The sequence below is a fragment of the Staurois parvus genome, unplaced genomic scaffold, assembly GCF_062004578.1.
Source record: "Staurois parvus isolate SC_StPar_1 unplaced genomic scaffold, SC_StPar_1.0 ptg000151l, whole genome shotgun sequence".
Classification (NCBI taxonomy): domain Eukaryota; kingdom Metazoa; phylum Chordata; class Amphibia; order Anura; family Ranidae; genus Staurois; species Staurois parvus.
This window is the reverse complement of record NW_028317947.1, coordinates 23859157-23879677: the sequence shown is the minus strand read 5'-3', so window position 1 is coordinate 23879677 and position 20521 is coordinate 23859157. Positions and strand designations below refer to the sequence as shown.

The window sequence follows — 20521 nt, the reverse complement described above, 5'->3', positions numbered from 1 at the left end:
TTCGCTGTTCGTAAAGGCGGTCTAACATGTGTAGGGTTGAATTCCACCTTGTTGCAACGTCGCAGATCAGGCGATGCTGTGCAATTCCGTTCTGCCGCTGCAGCTCAAGGAGGGTGTGCTTTGCGGTGTAGGAATGGCTGAAATGCATGCAAAGTTTACGTGACATTTTAAGGATGTCTTGCAGTGGGATGGTGGATTTTAGGAACCGCTTGACAATCAGATTGAACACGTGAGCCATGCATGGCGCATGGCACAACCTTACTTGACGCAGAGCAGACACCATGTTCTTTCCGTTGTCGGTCAACATGGTTCCGATTTTCAGTTTGCGCGGAGACAGCCATCTGTCGATTTCTCTGTTCATTACACTGAGAAGTTCCTCCCCTGTGTGACTACGTTCGCCTGGACCTGGCAGCAGCATGAGGAGGCGGTATAGGGGCCCATGGCAGATTAGGGGCCTGGCAGCAGCTATGGGAGGCCCGTAATCTGCCAGCACCCTATGTCCAAAAATTCAACACACCAGCAGTGTGAGGAGACCTGAAAGTGGCACATGGCATGAGAGACTCTGGACCTGGCAGCAGCATGAGGAGGCGGTATAGGGGCCCATGGCAGATTAGGGGCCTGGCAGCAGCTATGGGAGGCCCGTAATCTGCCAGCACCCTATGTCAAAAAATTCAACACACCAGCAGTGTGTGAGGAGACCTGAAAGTGGCACATGGCAGAGTGTGGCGATGGAGACAGCAGCAATGGGAGGCTGTACAGGGACCCATGAGAGACTCTGGACCTGGCAGCAGCATGAGGAGGCGGTATATAGGGGCCTATGGCAGATTAGGGGCCTGGCAGCAGCTATAGGAGGCCCGTAATCTGCCAGCACCCTATGTCAAAAAATTCAACACACCAGCAGTGTGAGGAGACCTGAAAGTGGCACATGGCAGAGTGTGGCGATGGAGACAGCAGCAATGGGAGGCCGTACAGGGACCCATGACAGACTCTGGACTTGGCAGCAGCATGAGGAGGCGGTATATAGGGGCCCATGGCAGATTACGGGCCTGGCAGCAGCTATGGGAGGCCCGTAATCTGCCAGCACCCTATGTCAAAAAATCGAACACACCAGCAGTGTGAGGAGACCTGAAAGTGGCACATGGCATGAGAGACTGTGGACCTGGCAGCAGCATGAGGAGGCGGTATAGGGGCCCATGGCAGATTAGGGGCCTGGCAGCAGCTATGGGAGGCCCGTAATCTGCCAGCACCCTATGTCAAAAAATTCAACACACCAGCAGTGTGTGAGGAGACCTGAAAGTGGCACATGGCAGAGTGTGGCGATGGAGACAACCCACCGACTGTTTTGCTCGCTGCCAAGCTGCCACCCTCTTCTCCTGATGATGCGGAAGCAATAGCCTGATGACGACGAGGCTGCCAAGTGCGATCAGCCTCATCATCATCAATTAGGGTCTCCGCCTCACTACTAGCCCCCTCGGCTGCGTGTGGGTCAGGAGACAGACCTGTCTCTACACCGGCTACCAAGCCACTCTCCTCGCCACTACTTCTTCGCCTGGCTGCTGAAGAGGCGGATGTCTCCCCCCGTTCCTGACCGCCCTCTGTTAGCTCTTCCTTACTGTACTGGATGACACCGGGAGCACTAGCCTCTGGCTGCGAATAGTGCTGCCTCGACCCCTTCCTCTGCTGCCACGTCTGCTCGCTCCTAAAACATTGCCTCCTCTGCCACTCCTCTGCATGTTGTCTGACATACTCTTTAATTAAACGATTCTGTGTCCCTGAGTAACAATTCTGTGTCCCTGAGTAACGTTTCTGTGGCCCTAAGTAACAGTTCTGTGGCCCTAAGTAACAGTTCTGTGGCCCTCAGTAACAATTCTGTGTCTGTCCCTGAGTAACAATTCTGTGTCCCTCAGTAACAATTCTGTGTCCCTCAGTAACAATTCTGTGTCCCTGAGTAACAATTCTGTGTCCCTCAGTAACAATTCTGTGTCCCTGAGTAACAATTCTGTGTCTGTCCCTGAGTAAGAATTCTGTGTCTGTCCCTGAGTAACGTTTCTGTGGCCCTAAGTATTGGTTCTGTTGCCCTCAGTATCAATTCTCTTTCCCTGAGTAACAATTCTGTGGCCCTAAGTAACGGTTCTGTGGCCCTCAGTAACAATTCTGTGGCCCTCAGTAACAATTCTGTGTCTGTCCGAGTAACAATTCTGTGGCCCTAACTAATGTTTCTGTGGCCCTAAGTAACAGTTCTGTGGCCCTCAGTAACAATTCTGTGTCCCTGAGTAACGTTTCTGTGGCCCTAAGTAACAATTCTGTGGCCCTCAGTAACAATTCTGTGTCTGTCCCTGAGTAACAATTCTGTGGCCCTAACTAACGTTTCTGTGGCCCTAAGTAACAGTTCTGTGGCCCTCAGTAACAATTCTGTGTCTGTCCCTGAGTAACAATTCTGTGGCCCTAACTAACGTTTCTGTGGCCCTAAGTAACAATTCTCTGGCACTCAGTAACAATTCTGTGTCTGTCCCTGAGTAACAATTCTGTGGCCCTAACTAACGTTTCTGTGGCCCTAAGTAACAATTCTCTGGCACTCAGTAACAATTCTGTCTGTCCCTGAGTAACAATTCTGTGGCCCTAATAACGTTTCTGTGGCCCTAAGTAACAGTTCTGTGGCCCTCAGTAACAATTCTGTGTCTGTCCCTGAGTAACAATTCTGTGGCCCTAACTAACGTTTCTGTGGCCCTAAGTAACAATTCTCTGGCACTCAGTAACAATTCTGTCTGTCCCTGAGTAACAATTCTGTGGCCCTAACTAGCGTTTCTTTGGCCCTAAGTAACGATTCTGTGGCCCTCATTAACAATTCTGTGTCCCTGAGTAATGCTTCTCTGTCCCTAAGTAACGTTTCTCTGTCCCCAAGTAACGTTTCTGTGGCCCTAACTCTGTCCCTAATACAGAGCGGTCTGCCTCTCTTGAATGACTGGAGGCAAATGAAGAATTCTAAAATGGCCGCTATTTATAGCTCGACCATTACACAGTGCTGGCTGGCTGGCTGGCTGCTGATTGGCTAATGCGATCACATGTCATTAAGGAATGCATTATGGGTCAGCGCGCCTTGTCTGCGCGCCTTCCCAGACATCCCCGCTCCGTCGCCGCACATGTCCGCCGCCATTTTAGGAAAAATTTCGATTTTCCAATATTCGACTCGAATTCCACTTCGCCTACTTCGATTCGCTCATCTCTAATTGCTTCCTTTGTGTAAAATCCCTGTTGTTCCTGCCAATCCCTCTGTTTTCCTATAAAAAAAAAAACTGACCACAGTAAGCATGCGAGCACAGCGTGGTCAGTTCACTACCCATATGGAAGAAAAATATATTTTAAATATATTTTAAACATATTCTTCCCAAATATATTGACATTTATTTGAAATACTACAATTTTGTCCTTATTCAATATGTTTCAAAATATATTTCAAAATATATATGTACTGTATGTTGAAATGCATATTTTTATATATTACAAAATATATGAAAAATATTTTTAAACATATATATTTTTTAAATATATTCTTCTGATTTTTTTTAACATATAAAAAATAATTTTAGCATATATTTTTACATATAAAATCTTTCAGAGGTCAAGTAGTTAAAGCTGAACCCTCAACACAAAAAAAAATGAATTCAAATATATTGCTTGGCTGCAGCACTGATCAAAGGGAATTTTGCCAACAAGTCCATTCAAGGGGAGTCCATCATTATTGATTCCTCTCAAGATGGATTAAAATTCATCCGGTCCCTGCTGAAGCGGCGGAATTTTGATCCATCTATGGCCAGCTTCAGATTAATGAACTAAGGCTAAAAGCCCAGATGTGGGTGTATCATCCTGTAGTCCACAAGCAGCCTGGACAGACAACTGATCCCCTACACAGATGTACAGTCACTGAGTGTTGTCACCTTGCCACAGGAAATGTCTTTCTGGCAGAGTCACCAGAAGAAAATAAGTCTGAAAGCAAAAAACCAATGCAGCCACCACATCTAAGGACTGGTAGGCTTTAATGTATTACATGCTTGTTTTTGGGTTTCACACACGTTAACATCTGCATTGTTTGTTGGTGATGACCTTAAACCCACAAGCAATGGTATATGGCAGAAGGCTAAAACAGTATAATATCCAATTTTTTGTAAAATATAACAATGAGGTGACATTACGTAAATACATACCAAGGGTGTCAAGCCTTAAAATTGCATGCTGCCATTAAATCGCAGAAAACTATAGTACTCAAAATCCATTCGTTTTATTACATATTTTATTTTATTACATATTTTATTACATTACATATTTTATTATTTTATTTTATTACATATTTTATTACATTTTATTACATATTTTATTTTATTTTATTACATATTTTATTATTTTATTACATATTTTTTTACATTTTATTACATATTTTACTACATATTTTTTACACTTTTTATATTTTTCTTATCTTACTTTATCTCTATCAGAGGGGGCTAACAAGCCCATATGTGATAGCATGGGCAGCTGACAGGTCTACTTTATGGAGACATCAGGGCAGGGCTGCTGTTAGAAACCACAGGGCCCGATACAGCCGACCTGATAGCCCCCCCCCAAAAAAAGAACAGTTTACTATGCTTCAGTTATGAACACAGTGAGTGATCTGTACCAATCACTCATTGCATTCATTCAGAGTAGGAAGTGGATGGTAAATGTGACATATTTACCGGGCCCTTCTCCCACTCTCTATCCTGAACCTTCATATTGTGTGATTGCAGTCGCCGGTGGGAAGGAGTGGAGAGAAGCTGGCAGCAATGCGGGTGTGGGGGTATTCAAGGGGCCTGGGCATCAGGTAGAAACATATGGTTCACAGGGAGGATGATGGGTGCAGCGGGGGGGGGGGCAGTTACTGGAACCGATCCCCTGTATGGTTTTCTATGTAGCAGCTGAAAGCCAGTGGGAGGGAGAGGAGAAGAAGCCAGCTTTCAGGGGATCAGTTATAGTAATTGCCCCCTCACCGTGCTGATCACCCTCCCTGTCCACATCAAATTTAGCCAGCTGTCTGGGCCTCCTGCTGGCCTGGGCCCCATACAGGAGGACTGGTGGTACCCCCTTATCCACAGCTCTGCATCAGGGGTCTGTTAAACCCCTAATGTATCTTGTGCCCTTCATTGCAGCTAATCGAGCACAGATCATGCTTGATTAGCTGCATCCTTGGCTACAGTAGCCAAGGAATGACAGTTGTGAACCTGGAAGTGACCTAATATACATTGCTCCAGGATCAGGAAATGGATGTTCCCCAGTCATCTCATGCTCTCTGAGATACTGTCATTTACCACAGTCCCGGGCTTCCTGGATGAACAGCAGATCCCGGGAACAACACCAGGTGCTAGACTGGTGGTGGTGGTGGGGGGGTACCATTGGAGCTATACCTTTGAAGCCCTGTAAGAGTGATCGGGTGGTTCTAGAGCCATACTGTTTACCTTGGTAGATAAGAGGTTCATTGGGAATGGCTAAATATGAAAGAGGTAGTTGGACATGAACCAGGAAACACAGCCTAAATTTTCAAAGGGCCATCCTGAGGATCCTGACATGCAGAGCAGAACCTCAGCGTGGAAATGAGAACCACTGACCAAGCAGCATGTGTCCCCTGTTTCAGTATAAGTGGTGAATGTTCCTTCGTGATGGGAACGTTCCGTGATTGGAGTGAATTAATAAAGAACACATCAATGTCATCCCTTCTTTGTGTTCCTAGTCCCATTATCATGTTATCTGACTGATGTCTATGTTATCATGGTAATAGCACCGTCCCACCAATACATTCTACTTACCCCATTCAGAGAGGTGACCATGCATTGTGGTCACCCACACTGTTTACTGTGTACATTGCTGCCTGTAAGAGATTCTCTTTGTGTCTATGAAGACGTGTCAGTGGCCTGAAGGTTCCGTTATTTCACCAAACAATCTTATCAGCAGACTACATTCACTGTCTTATCATCGACTTCTACGCCGGCCTCTCCATATAGGCAGGTGATGAATTGTATATTGTACATACAGGCAGATGGCTTACTGACCGCTATCTACATATCCAACATTAAAGTGTCACATGTATCTGGAAATGTCAACCGGCTGTAAAGTGAATGCCATTTTCTACATACTTTTTTTAATAATTTTTATAATGATTGGATTTTAAAAAAAAAATGTATTAAAGCAGATTTTATTTTATTTTTGAATTTTATATTTTTGAATTTTTATATTACATATGAATATTTTGTATTTTTATATCCAGCCAGTAAGCGGAGCCCTGCCCTCATTTATGTTCTTTCTTGTATCTCTTTAATTCTTGTTATAAAACGCTTGTTGTTTTCAGAGTCCAATGTCTCAAGCCAAAATTTACACACATGTGAATAGATCGGAGCCGTAACTCCTCCCCCTCTCCTTTTACAGCCCCATTCAGAGACAGCATGTCGGAAAGTAGAGGACTACTGATGTACTATCTCCCATAAATCCACAATGCTTTGAGAATCCTGTGTCAAGTGTTAAGTGATTGACAGATAGATAGATAGATAGATAGATAGATAGATAGATAGATAGATAGATAGATCCTATGGAGAGATAGATAGATAGATCCTATGGAGAGATAGATAGATCCTATGTAGATAGATAGATCCTATGGAGAGAGACAGATAGATGGATGGATGGATGGATGGATGAATAGATAGATAGATAGATAAATAGATAGATGGATAGATAGCTCGATAGATACTGGCCTACAGCAATATGGAGATGGAGACATTTATTCTTCTCTCCCTCTACTGAGATACTGATGTTATGTTGCACCATCCTCCTCCAGCCAGCAGGGGAAGAGCTATAGTCAAGCAAGCCCATAGACTTCTATGCAGAGCGCTGAGAATCCTGGAGTTGTAGTTTTGAGACAGCAGCCATTTAATGGCTACACGCTAATATTTACTACAGATCCTGCAATGCCCTGTGCAGTAGGAGAAGTGAAGATATTTTTATTAAATTGCCTGAGAAAGTTCTTCCTCTTGGCACTGAGGGAGTTAGAGAGAGAGAGAGAGCTCCTCTGTCTGAATATTTGCCTGCCAGCTGGAGACCATGACAGGGAGTGATGACACCCAGGGGCAGCGGAGCACTCCTCACATCACAGCACCTGCACTGCTGTTGCAAGGAGACTGTAGTGTCCACTCACTCTGTGCATCCCACCACTAATTACTGATACTACTGGCAGGACTGAACCACTCAGAACAGGACACCAACGGTACCCAAGCCATACTGCACTTTATTCCGCACTTATTCCAAACCTAGACTGTACCTATACCAACCCTATACCGCATTACTGTATACTGAACCTTCTTTACATCTGGACCACATCTACATTGTACCTGTACTAAGGCTATACTGTACCTATTCTGTACTTAAACGATATGCAGATTAACTGGGACTGTCGTGAAGTGCACCAGCGCTCTTAAAGGGCCCCAACGATAGCCAGCAGAAGAATATCTGAAAGAACGTCCCTCTTTGTTCCCCTGCTATCCTCCTTTTCATTCAGACATTGCATATCCTGTTGGTCTTAGACTAGCATCGCTGCCATAAATGTGTTCTGGCAGTATAGTTCCAGCACTCAATACATTAAACTTTACTACTACTGCACACTGCTGCACTTGAGGTGGCCTTGCTACTGTTTACGCTGATCTACACGTCAAATGTCATCTTATGCCTAAACTTTACTGTTGATCACTTTGTATGCTAAATTGTGGTATTACCATTGTTAATCCATTTTATGCTTGCCTAGTTACCAACCATATTGGGTGACAGTACATTAGGTTTGTCTTTACTACCTGGTTTGGTGCCTGTTTTATTTGATATAGAACTACTATTGGGTACTAAGTATTACTTTCAATGATTTACTGTGATGTTGTATGTTTGTACACTCAACCTAGTGTGTCAGAGGGACTGAGGTTATTGAGAAGGTTGAGGCAAAGAACAGAGGACCCATCCTATCCGGCAGCTCCTACGGGGGTAGTGCTAAACATAGATAGATCCATAGATTTAGTAGATCTACAGATAGATAGATAGTAGGTAATCAGATAGATAGGCAATACATTATTCAATAGATGTAAAATGATTAAATAGTTAAATAAAGATGATTAGCTAAATAATGATCTACTGTAGGTAATAATCTCTAAGCCCAACCCTAGATAGATAGATGATAGCTGTGTATTCAGGTAAGTACATGTACCCCACTTTGGAAAGCAGTACGATAACCCCAAACAGAAAGCCCACCTTCCCTGTGTCCATGTGACAGGTACACTTTATTGTAACATATTTTTCAAAGCCTCCAAATCACAGCGTTCCTTATGTCAACAGCATTTGAAAGCAGACTGAAAGGTTGAGGTATGGGAATACGCCTTGCTCTAAAAGTCAGGTCTTAAATAAAACACAGTCAAGCTGTGACCGTTCCCGGCTCAGGATCTTCTCGGCAGCCTTAGACAATGGCTTCATCTTATATTTATAACAGACAAACAGGGAGAAGGCAAAGTGAAGAGATGAACGCCATTCTGAAAAGGACAGGGGATACAGCAGATGTTCCACTTAATGTATAACTGCATTCTAATTAGGACTTTGTTGGACCAGGCAGGGGGGTGTACTTTTTCTACGGCTGGAGGGTCTCTGGAGGAAGGTTCAGAGCCAGGAGGTAGATGGCCAGGCAGGGGCGGACTGACAACTCATGGGGCCCCCGGGCAATAGGAAATCATGGGGCCCGTGTCCTCGCCTACACTCAAACCACACCCAAAAAAGCCCTATGAAAGGTACCAGGGGCATCTCATGGGGCCCCCTACTGACCCTGGGCTAAATGGTCAGTCCGCCCCTGTGGCCAGGTGTTGGCTAGACCCGATCTTCCCTCATTTATAAAGGGTAACTTTGGGTTTGGTAAAATTGATACATAAGACACTGTGTAGCTTTTTTCCCCCATTAAATCTACACAAAAGTGATATTTTGCTTATAGCTGGAGTTGGGTGGCCTGAGTCAACCTATGGTAAAGATGTGAAAGTCATAGCCTATGCAGAGCAAAGCAACAGGTAAACTCTAAAGCCCAACTCCAGGCTTATTCTTTTAAAACCCAGTTATTCCTCATTATTTATTTCTTTACAATCAAGTGTAATGCAGCCAGTAATAAATATGGGGCTAGGGCTTTGTTACTTCTTTATACTGATAAATGTTGCAGCAAAGGTAAAAATATCCTGTGATGCCAGCGCATAGGAGTGTCTGCCACACAAAGCAGCAACCCGGCCTTTCATCAGTCTGACATGGGGCGGACTGACCATTTGGAAACTCGGGCACTGCCCGAGGGCCCGGGGTCAGTAGGGGGCTCCCATGAGATGCCCCTGGTACCTTTTTCATAGGCTTTTTTTGAGTTTTGGCAAAGACACAGGGGCCCCATGATCCCCTATTGCCCGGGGGGCCCCATGAGTTGTCAGTCCACCCCTGGTCTGACATGTCCCCTAAACACTGCTCTAATCAACAACTCCCTTTATTGGAGCAGTGTTCAGTGAGCTCGTCCGACCAATAAAGAGCTGGGCCTCTGCTTTGTGCAATAGAGCCATGATCCAACTTCCCTATGTGCTGGTAGAAAGTATTTCTTGCTGTAACACTTGCCAGAGCTTTGCAGACTCATGACATTGTGCAAAGGATTACAAAAAGGGATTTATTCTGAGAATTATTAGAAACTGTGTGTATCATATATAAGAGCAGTGAGGAGGCAACACTTGAAGGGTGGGTTATTTTATAGCCTTTCCTTCTACTTTAACCCAGATGACCAAGGACAAATTGTAAGTGCAGGGTGTTAAGGATCCGCCCCTGAGGTGCCCTGCACTTACAGTATGTACTTGTGCAGAAAGCCATGCTGACATAATGATTTCTGCCATTCTCTCCATGACTGCCCACCTACAGAGAATATCGGGAGAGAAACTCAATACTGGCCAGAAGATAGAAGATCATTTGCGGGGGGGGGGCAGAGTCCAGAGTTGGGTTTGAATGGTTTTCCCACATCTTCACAAATTATCTCTTTCACACCCCCTGCTGCTCCATTTAGCCACTGGAAGTGAGGAAAAATACTTATTACTTTTGGGTATGGGGAACATGCCACTGCCCTACCTCCATCACTTGTTACAGCACTGGAGCTTAGTGATTGGTTACCAAGACAGTCAGCAATTGCGCTGTCATGCAGGGATGTGCGGAGAATCCCTAGCTCTGTATAGGCTCCAAGTAATGACATGGATTTACAAAAGGATTCCTCTCTTTACTACACAGCTGGTGGGGCCACCGTTAAAGTAAACCGGTTGCCTTGCCCTATGTGGTCTATGACTTTTCCTTTTTTACTTACTTTGTGTTCCATAATTTGATTGGCATCCCACAATAATGACTTCTAAAATAGTCACATCTTTGGAGGGTCTGTTCCTTGTAGTCAAGTAGTTAGACCTAACTGGTGGACTGTGAGAGAGAAGCAGTCAAGTACAGTCCCTGAGCAGTGCTACTAAGTTGGAAGCAGAGCTTGTAATGATCTCTTTTTATATATATATAAAACTGATATATACTCATACACATAAATTAACATTCACTGATAAAATAATTCAAATTATTCTGATCAAATAAATAAATATGGCAGAAAAGTCTGTAGTGTCTCTTAAGGAAGTGTTATAAATGAGATTGGTGATTCTACAACCCTTAAGTCAGCACTGGCCTCATTAGAGAGCTGACCCTCTGGGTTCTGTTGGCCATCTTGGAGCTTTTTCTGGATCTGATCTAACAAGTAAAGAACTCTTTCTTCCTCCCTCCTTCTGTAAAATGTGGCTGAGATCTTTCGGCACAAGCGTTGGGCGTAGGCTTCCAAAAATACCATAGCAAACAAAACACAGTAGATGAAGCCAATTGCTGCCGTGGTGGAGTTCTCTGGTGGACTTGCTGGACGGTTACAGTGTGGGGAATAAAACGTCACATCCAACTCATGTTCTCGGGAATAGGTGACATGCTTTAGTGTGAATAGTTGTAAGAGGGTCACCTACAAACAGAAAAGGTAATAATGACCATTTATAGCAAACACATATACTCTTTGAGAAAGCGCTGTTTGATTTTAGCTTTGTATTGCATGGTGAAGGATTAGACTCTTTGTCAGGATCTTATTACTGTATGTGTCCCAGCTGAAGAGATTTTCTTTTTCCTTCTTGTGTGTAGTCACTGGGCAGGAGCGAGTTGGAATTTACTCAAGGACATAGGTTTCGCTGATATCTGTGTCCCCATTGGAGAGATTCTGCCTGGCTCTTGTCCTAGTGACCGCACAGGAAGTGAGGAAAACCAAACAGATATTGTAATTTACAAAGTTTGTCTTTTAATGGAGAAACTTAGAGGCTTGTCTTTAGTTTTGTGTATAGTATGGCTACCATTGTTCTCCTGCCTAACTGAAAATGCTTGGCTGTCATTCTTTGATTCATAATCCTGGAGCAAGCATGAAATAAGGACCTCAGACACTTCTCCCACCATGCTTGTTCTGGGTTGGTGACTCACAGGGGCGGACTGACAACTCTTGGAGCCCCCGGGCAATAGGGGATCATGGGGCCCCTGTGTCCTTGCCCAAACTCAAAAAAGCCTATGAAAAAGGTACCAGGGGCATCTCATGGGGCCCCCTATTGACCCCGGCCCTCGAGCAGTGCCCGACTTTCCAAATGGTCGGTCCTGGTTACTCAAAATATTAAAGGCAGTGGGTCAGAAATACAGCAAGGTCTCTTATGGTAACCTATACTAATAATTAAATGTTAACCTAAAGCAATGCTCGCAATTTTGTTGGCAGAAAAAAAAACTTTTCCAGTGCTGAACAAATGATTAAATGCCTAGGGCTTTGGTCACATGATCTTCGCCAAAGAGGAGCCATTCTGAACATTAATGCTCCCCTTTAATAGAGATCACATGGCCCTGGGCCTAGAAACTGTATTAGATATTTCTGTCATAATGGGATTACTCTATTGATACTTACATCTGCTTGATATTTTAAATCAAACGTCACTTGTAGAGATGGTAGACTATCCACCCATTGGCTAACCGCTACAGCAAACTGGAAGACTATATGGTCCGCGGCTATGATCAACACTGTCAGTAGGACAAACAGCAAAATCACCAGACATCGGAACAGGCTGGCCCCGAGCTCTTTCTTGGACATCTTGAAACCTGTAGATTTGATCAGTTTGATTGAGGAAACATTGGCCAGATTTGATACTTTGTTCTTCTTGGCTAGCTGCTCCAGCTGACTTGTAATATACTTGTTGTCAAACTTGATGTTGGTCAGGTAGCTACGTAAGTACCAAGTCGCACCAACCAACGTGTAGACAATGAAAATCCCAGCCATAACTCTATTGGCCATGAGCATGACATGCTTGAAAAGTGATTCTACATTTTCAAAGTTGACCTTCAGCCTGTTCCCCGCTTCAGAGATCACATTAGATATTGCAGAGGCGTTGACTTGGGCCACAATGTTGACCTCTGGAGCAAACTTGCCACTCAGTTTCTCCATGGTGCAGGTGGTGTCTGTAACCAGGTTGTTCACATCATGAGCAAGATCTCTGAAACTTTCGGTGGTGTTTAACAGCTGCTCTGTGGAATGCTGAGAAATGCAGCGGAATATGTGAAAAATGGTTTTGAGGTTTTGCAAGATATTAGGAATGGTGTTCAGAGCTATGACCATGAAACAGGTCGACAGCAATAATCGAGAGCCTTGTTTGGTACCGAGGGTTGGGATCATGATGGTCAACATGCAACGAATGGGGTGAATAAGGATGAGGATTACACAGAGAAGAAGGGCCAATGTGGTGGACAACACAAAGGCAGGGAAATAATCATAGAGTAGGGAATGAAACAGCCAGGTGAAAAGAAAAATTCCAGATAAAGATGACATAATGGAACACATTAGGACCAGCAATAAGGTTTGCCTCCAGTCTCTTGGCACAGGGATAGAATATGCCTCAGAAACTTCCAATGCAAAGGTATGGACTCGTGGACAGATGGAAGTCTGAAAATATGCCCAGCCTGATCTGTAAGATATAAAGATACACATATTACAAGTCCATGGTAAGTTAAAATGAATTCCTAGACAGTATATGTATTTCTACTCAGCTGTTTGCCAGGAGTTCATCTTTATAATCTTGTTCAGATTTTGTCTAAACGTATCAAAAAAATTTAGCAAAATCTTTCCAAAATCCACTCTTCTCAAACACAACTCCAGCATCCATGCTGCTAAACAAACCTACTACAACACTCTCATCAAAACCCTCTCACTCAATTCTCGTCAACTCTTTTCTACCCTTAATTCCTTATTCCATCCCCCACTGACTCCACCCACCAACTTACTTACTGCACAGGAGATTGCCAGTCATTTCCAGAACAATTCGCAATGAGATCTCCAGTGTCAAGCTTCCTCCTCTAACCAACATACCGGGCCCAACACCACACTCAACACTCTCCTCCTTCGAGCCTGTTACCACCAAGGGAGTTACCGAACTCTTTTCCAAGGCTCACTTCACCACCTGTCCCCTGGACCCTGTCCCCTCACGATTATTGCAGCCTCCTTCCTGCTCTATCCTAAGCTCTCTAACCCACATCTTCAATCTCTCACTCTCCATGGGAACCTTTCCCTCCCCGCTCAAACATGCACTGGTTACCCCCCCATACTCAAAAAACCCTCGCTGGACCCCACCTGTTTGATTAACTTAAGACCCATCTCCCTGCTCCCATTTGCCTCCAAGCTACTCGAGCGCCTTGTTGACAACCGTATGAACTGCTACTTCACCGACAACAACCTTCTTGATCCCCGACAGTCTGGCTTCCGCCCACAGCATTCCACTGAGACTGCCCTGCTAAAACTCACTAATGACCTACTAACTGCTAAAACCAATGACCATTACTCCATACTCATACTCCTAGACCTTTCTGCTGCCTTTGACACAGTTGAGCACCCACTCCTCCTCACCCACCCACTCCATTGGCCTCCATGACTCTGCTCTCTCCTGGTTCTCCTCTTACCTTTCTCAGTGCACTTTCAGTGTCACATACAACTCCTCCTCCTCTGCTCCTCTCCCTCTTTCCATTGTGGTACCCCAAGGCTCTGTCCTTGGGCCCCTCCTTTTCTCTCTCTACACCTCTTCCCTGAGCCAATTGATAACCTCCCATGGCTTTCAATACCACCTCTATGCTGATAACTTCCAGATCTATCTCTCCACTCCTCAGCTCACTCCCTCAGTCTCCTCACGTATCACAAATCTGCTAAGTGACATATCAGCATGGATGTCACACCACTACCTTAAACTCAGTCTTTCCAAAACCGAGCTTGTAATATTTCCTCCTCCCCGATCGCCCAATCATGACTTTACCATTAAGATCAACAGCACTACCATTGGTCCTTCCCCTCATGCCAGGGTGCTAGGTGTAATCCTAGACTCTGACCTCTCTTTTGTGCCCCACATCCACTCACTGGCTAAATCCTGCCGCCTCAACCTTTCGAACATTTCCAAAATCCGCTCCTTTCTGACCAATGACACCACAAAACAACTTACCCACGCCTTTGTGTTATCTCGCCTTGATTTCTGTAACTCCCTCCTCATTGGTCTACTGTTACACAGGCTATCCCCCCTTCAGTCTATTTTGAATGCTGCTGCTAGACTCCTATACCTTACCAACCAATCAGCGACTTCTGCCCCTCTCTGCCAATCCCTTCATTGGCTTCCACTAACCCAACGTATAAAATTCTAAATACTAACCACAGCTTACAAAGCCATCCACAACACTGGCCCTAGCTACATCATCAACCTCATCCACAGATACCGCCCAAATCGCTCGCTCCACTCCTCCCAAGACATCTTTCTCTAGCTCCCTCATCACCTCCTCCCATGTTCGCCTGCAGGACTTCTCCAGAGCCTCTCCCATCCTCTGGAACTCCCTACCACAGTACAACCGGTCAGCCCCCTACCCTGTCTGCCTTTAGGCGATCTTTGAAAACTCACTTATTCAAGGAAGCTTACCCCACCTCCACCTAAGAACTGTTCTTGAATCACCTCCACCTAAGAACTGTTCTTGAATCACCTCCACCAGATCATCCCATGCAGCTATCACCTTTGTATCACCTCCCCCTTTCTTTAGATTGCAAGCTCCACAAGCTAGGCCCTCCTATTCCTTCTGTACTGAAATGTATTGTAATTGTACTGTCTCCCTTATATTGTAAAGCGCTGAGCAAACTGTTGGCTCTATATAAATCCTGTATAATAATAATAATAATTGATTTTTTTAAAGCATTATTCCACCTTAAACTGATAACTCCATTTAAGGAAGTAGTACCTCAATTGAATGACATTCTGTAGCTCCTTATTTCAGAGAACTCAGTAGTACAGTCTTCACTTGACTTCCCAGCTCTACCCATTTGCTGTAACCATTGTATAAGGGTCCTACTCTTTGGGGTTGATGTACTAAAAGCATATAGACTGCGCACTTTGCAAAGTGCAGTTGCCCAAGAGCTTAATAAATGAGGTAAAGCCCAATCACGTGCAAGGAAAATAAAAAATAACTGCATTTTGCTGGATGATGGAAGTCCACAGAGATTCTGCTCATTTACTAAGCTTTGGGGAATGCAACTTTGCAAAATGCACAGTCTATTTGCCTTCATCTATTTTTTATAATACTGAAAAGTAAGCAGGAGTGCCATAGTGAGGTATGGTTCATCTCACCAGTATCCAACGAGTTAAATTCAAAAGAGTTTTAAGTGGACAACCCCTTTTTTTTTTTTGATAGAAGGTTTGTAAACCACAGTTCAAGTCTCCTTCCACCTAATATCTTGGAAACATGCTTTTTTTTGCTGTTAAGCTTCTTTGATGAGTTAAGAGCAGTTTTTCTTTTTTCTAATAGCTTAATGTGTGTGCATGCTTTGTCTGTTTGTGTATGGGCAAAGAGCTGGCCGGAAATACATTAGTGTTTTGAAAATGCTCCAGGGAGAGGCTTTATCGGTTTTGTACTACAGCTTGGTTAATAGGGTATTCAGCATTAGGGAGGATTTTTCTATAGCTTGAGGGCTTAATAAAGGTGACATCGAATGAGTCCAAATAAATGGGTCATTAAAAGGTGATTATATGGCACTATCAAAGACGTTCTGTTCATTTGTCATTTATGCATTGGCTCAGAATGGGATAGATCAGTTAAGCGGTGAATGTGTTTTAAGGGTCTATTTAAATGTACACATGCTTGTTTTGAGTCATTATGCAGCGCATTGAATTGCGTGAAGTACACCTTATGGCCAAAGGTTTGAGCACACGTGACCACCACACCTGTATGAGCTTATTGGACATCCGGCTCTAAGATCATCCCCCATTTGCTCCCTTTGTGACAATAACAGCCTCCACTCTTCTGGGAATTCTTTTCTTGAGATTTTGGAGCTGTGCCTGTGGGAATTTGCTGCCACCTATGAGGTCAGGTCCTGATGTTAGATGAGAAGACCTGAATGATTTTCATCATTTGTAAAGTCAAGTACTGACGTTGGATGAGAAGACCTGGATTACCATCTGTATTTGTAAAGTCAAGTACTGACGTTGGATGAGAAGACCTGGATTACCATCATACTGTAATTTGTAAAGTCAGGGACTGATGTTGGATGTGAAGACCTGCTTCACCATCTGCATTTGTAAAGTCAGGGACTGATGTTGGATGAGAAGACCTGGATCACCATCTGCATTTGTAAAGTCAGGGACTGATGTTGGATGAGAAGACCTGGATCACCATCTGTATTTGTAAAGTCAGGTACTGATGTTGGATGAGAAGACCTGGATCACCATCTGTATTTGTAAAGTCAGGTACTGATGTTGGATGAGAAGACCTGGATCACCATCTGTATTTGTAAAGTCAGGGACTGTTGTTGGACGAGAAGACCTGGATCACCATCTGTATTTGTAAAGTCAGGGACTGATGTTGGACGAGAAAACTTGCTTCACCATCTGCATTTTTAAAGTCAGGTACTAATGCTGGATGAGAAGACCTACTTCACCATCTGCATTTGGAAAGTCTAGTACTGATGTTGGATGAGAAGACCTGGATCACCATCATCATTTGTAAAGTCAGGTACTGATGTTGGATGAGAAGACCTGGATCACCATCTGCATTTGTAAAGTCAGGGACTGATGTTGGATGAGAAGACCTGGATCACCATCTGTATTTGTAAAGTCAGGTACTGATGTTGGATGAGAAGACCTGGATCACCATCTGTATTTGTAAGTCAGGGACTGATGTTGGACGAGAAGACCTGGATCACCATCTGTATTTGTAAAGTCAGGGACTGATGTTGGATGAGAAGACCTGGATCACCATCTGTATTTGTAAAGTCAGGGACTGATGTTGGATGAGAAAACTTGCTTCACCATCTGCATTTTTAAAGTCAGGTACTAATGTTGGATGAGAAGACCTACTTCACCATCTGCATTTGGAAAGTCTAGTACTGATGTTGGATGAGAAGACCTGGATCACCATCATCATTTGTAAAGTCAGGGACTGATGTTGGATGAGAAGACCTGGATCACCATCATCATTTGTAAAGTCAGGTACTGATGTTGGATGGGAAGACCTGGATCACCATCATCATTTGTAAAGTCAGGTACTGATGTTGGATGAGAAGACCTGCTTCACCATCATCATTTGTAAAGTCAGGGACTGATGTTGGATGAGAAGACCTGGATCACCATCATCATTTGTAAAGTCAGGGACTGATGTTGGATGAGAAGACCTGGATCACCATCATCATACTTTGCTGGGTTTTTTGCCTTCCTCTGGATCAACTGCGGGTGTGGGATTATAACTTTTTGGTTTTTGAAATGGTTGAACTGGATGGATGTCTGTCTTTTTTTCAGCCAGACTAACTATGATACTATGGTGTTGAAGGTGAATGAAGGAGCTAATAAAGGTTAACTAAAATGTTACCAAAATTTTAGTGTCCAAAAATATTGTTTTTTTTTTTAATGGTTGAACTGGATGGACATTTGTCTTTTTGCAGCCAGACTAACTATGCAGCACTTAGAAGTTCCTCACAGTCACCATGAAGACCACCATTTATATATATAAAAGCGTGGAACGTATTGAAGGGCCCATATGCATAAATATATATATATATACACTAGAGGAGCTTCCATATTATGATGACACCATTATACTAGAGATTAGCACACCACCATGGTAACTCTTGCTATAATAAAAATGAGGCAGTTGTCCTGGGCCCACCTAGTTGGGGGGCCATCACCAGACCCCCCAGCAGACGCCGATTCTAGGGGCATAGCGTGCATACGTCTTGCTGCCTGTTGCTGCAGGTACGTCACTATGTATGTTTGAGGGGAAGGATCCCGCTGCACTGATCAGGCACAGGCAGTGGGACTTATAAAGTGCGTCCCCCCCCCCCAGAATCTGGGTCTGTGGTTGGGGTCTGGTGGTCACTTTAAAAAAAAAATGGTAAGGGTCCAGCCATGAGGTGTTTTCCCCGGGCCCACCTATTTCTTCAAAGAGCCCTACCTACCAGCATTTACAGCCAAATGCAAGAGTCAATTGTTAACCGCAAGAACCAACAACAACCAATCAGAAGTTATCATTTATCCCCCCAAGCACACTAAGGTAAATGATAAAAGCCTCCTTTATTACAGCAATACAAGAGCAGCATTGACAATACAAATAGCATAGCTCATAACAGCCAGTAAGAATGGAGCACTTTACAGCAGTACTGCAAAAGGATTGCTGGTTGCTTGCTCTGGGCTTCTTCATGACCCGCCTAACTCTAAAGGGGTGTATTAAAAAATTGCAGAGCTATTCATCCTGTGAGCTATTTTCTCTGCAGGTCAGATGTCCTTCCTAGGGGTGGACTGACCATTTGGAAACTCGGGCACCGCCCAAGGGCCCGGGGTCAGTAGGGGGCCTCATGAGATGCCCCTGGTACCTTTTTCATATGCTTTTTTTAGTTTGGGCAAGGACACAGGGGCCCCATGATCCCCTATTACCCGGGGGCCCCATGAGTTGTCAGTCCGCCCCTGGTCCTTCCTTCAGAAGTATAGAATGAATCAAGTGAACTCTTAGATTGTAAGCTCCCAGGATCAGGCCCTCCTATCCCTCTAGTATTGAACTGTATTGTTGCTGTATTGTCTCCTGTTATATTGTAAAGCGCTGAGCAAACTGTTGGCGCCATATAAATCCTGTATAATAATAATAATAATACCACTTTATGTCCACTAGAGGGAGCCGATGACCATAGGAAATATGATCGTTAGCTCCATCTAGTGGCAATAATGCAGTATTTTCCAGATTATTCCTAGGAACGAAGAACATTCAACCTGGAGAGAAAACAGCTTGGGAACATTCAATTGTGCCAGAATGTATATGCAGTTTTGCAGGACAAATAACCTTGTACATTTTTTTTTTTTTAGAAAAAAAAACGCCCTAAATGTCAGCTCCACCCAGGTTTGCATTTTCAGTTTTGTGCGGTTGCTGACCATTTCAATCACATGCCAAGCCACTTATATCTCTTGGCCCTCCAGAGGCAAGCTATCAGCCTCCACCGTTTCCAGTTCCATCCAATCACCCCAACAGATACAAAGCGGTATGATGACATCACAGTTCCTTGATAGATTATAAAATATCCATGGCAATCCAGCCATGAGAGAATGACACCCACCAGAGGGAAAAAGTATGGAGAAATCCCACCATCCAAGCCTTTAGGAGATCCAGACCAGCCACACCCACTGTAAACTGAAATATTGATTGGGGTGGAGTTGGCCTTTAAGTATCCTACAGCTGATGTGAAGAGACGTACCTGCATTTGGAGAGGAGCCTGACTGCAGTTGTCATGTGTGCTGCCATTGTGGGGACTGTGTGTCAGTGTCAGCAGCTGTGTGACTTGTCATTATATAGGAAGTTACAGGACACCCTTTCACTGCTGACTTGGGATTTTCCTGAACCTCCCACGGAGAAACTCAATTTTCCCATGCTGATGGTTTAGAAATGTTTTTTTAAGTGCAGAGAGCAGGTTTTTTTTTGTTTTGTTTTCCAAATTCTGTTCTGTTTTCAGCTACATTCACACCTACATGTCACGTTTTCAAGAATTTGTGAGGGATTTTCTTAAGCTTCTTGTTTTTGGTGGTTTTTTGAGCATTTTTGGAGCAGAATTACATGTTTTTCCAACTTTTGTCAGGAGTCTTGCAATTAAAAGGTATGAACTGCTACTGAAAAAGGGGCGGAGATCTGCTGTTTGTGCAAAAAACACGCAACAAAACGCTTGAAAAAAAAAAAAAGATCATGTCACGTTTTTTAGGCATTTCCTCTGAAGTCTATGGGGACAAAAATGCTCTGCCTGAAAAATAGCTATTTTTTTTTTCAAATTCCGTTCTTTTTTAGGCTACATTCACACCTCCATGTCATGTTTTCAAGAAGTTTCTTTTTTTTTTCTTTT

General features: G+C 44.0%; 1 protein-coding gene across 1 annotated transcript; it reads right to left on the bottom strand.

Moving 5' to 3' along the window:
- Positions 1-10519: 10519 nt before the first annotated feature.
- OCSTAMP (osteoclast stimulatory transmembrane protein) lies at positions 10520-19932 on the bottom strand. Its single transcript, XM_089674743.1, has 3 exons — positions 19886-19932; positions 12050-13100; positions 10520-11080 (listed from the first exon to the last, which is right to left on the bottom strand). Exons 1-3 carry the CDS (start codon positions 19930-19932, stop codon positions 10706-10708), a joined length of 1473 nt encoding a protein of 490 aa, XP_089530869.1. The 3' UTR covers positions 10520-10705.
- Positions 19933-20521: the final 589 nt, after the last annotated feature.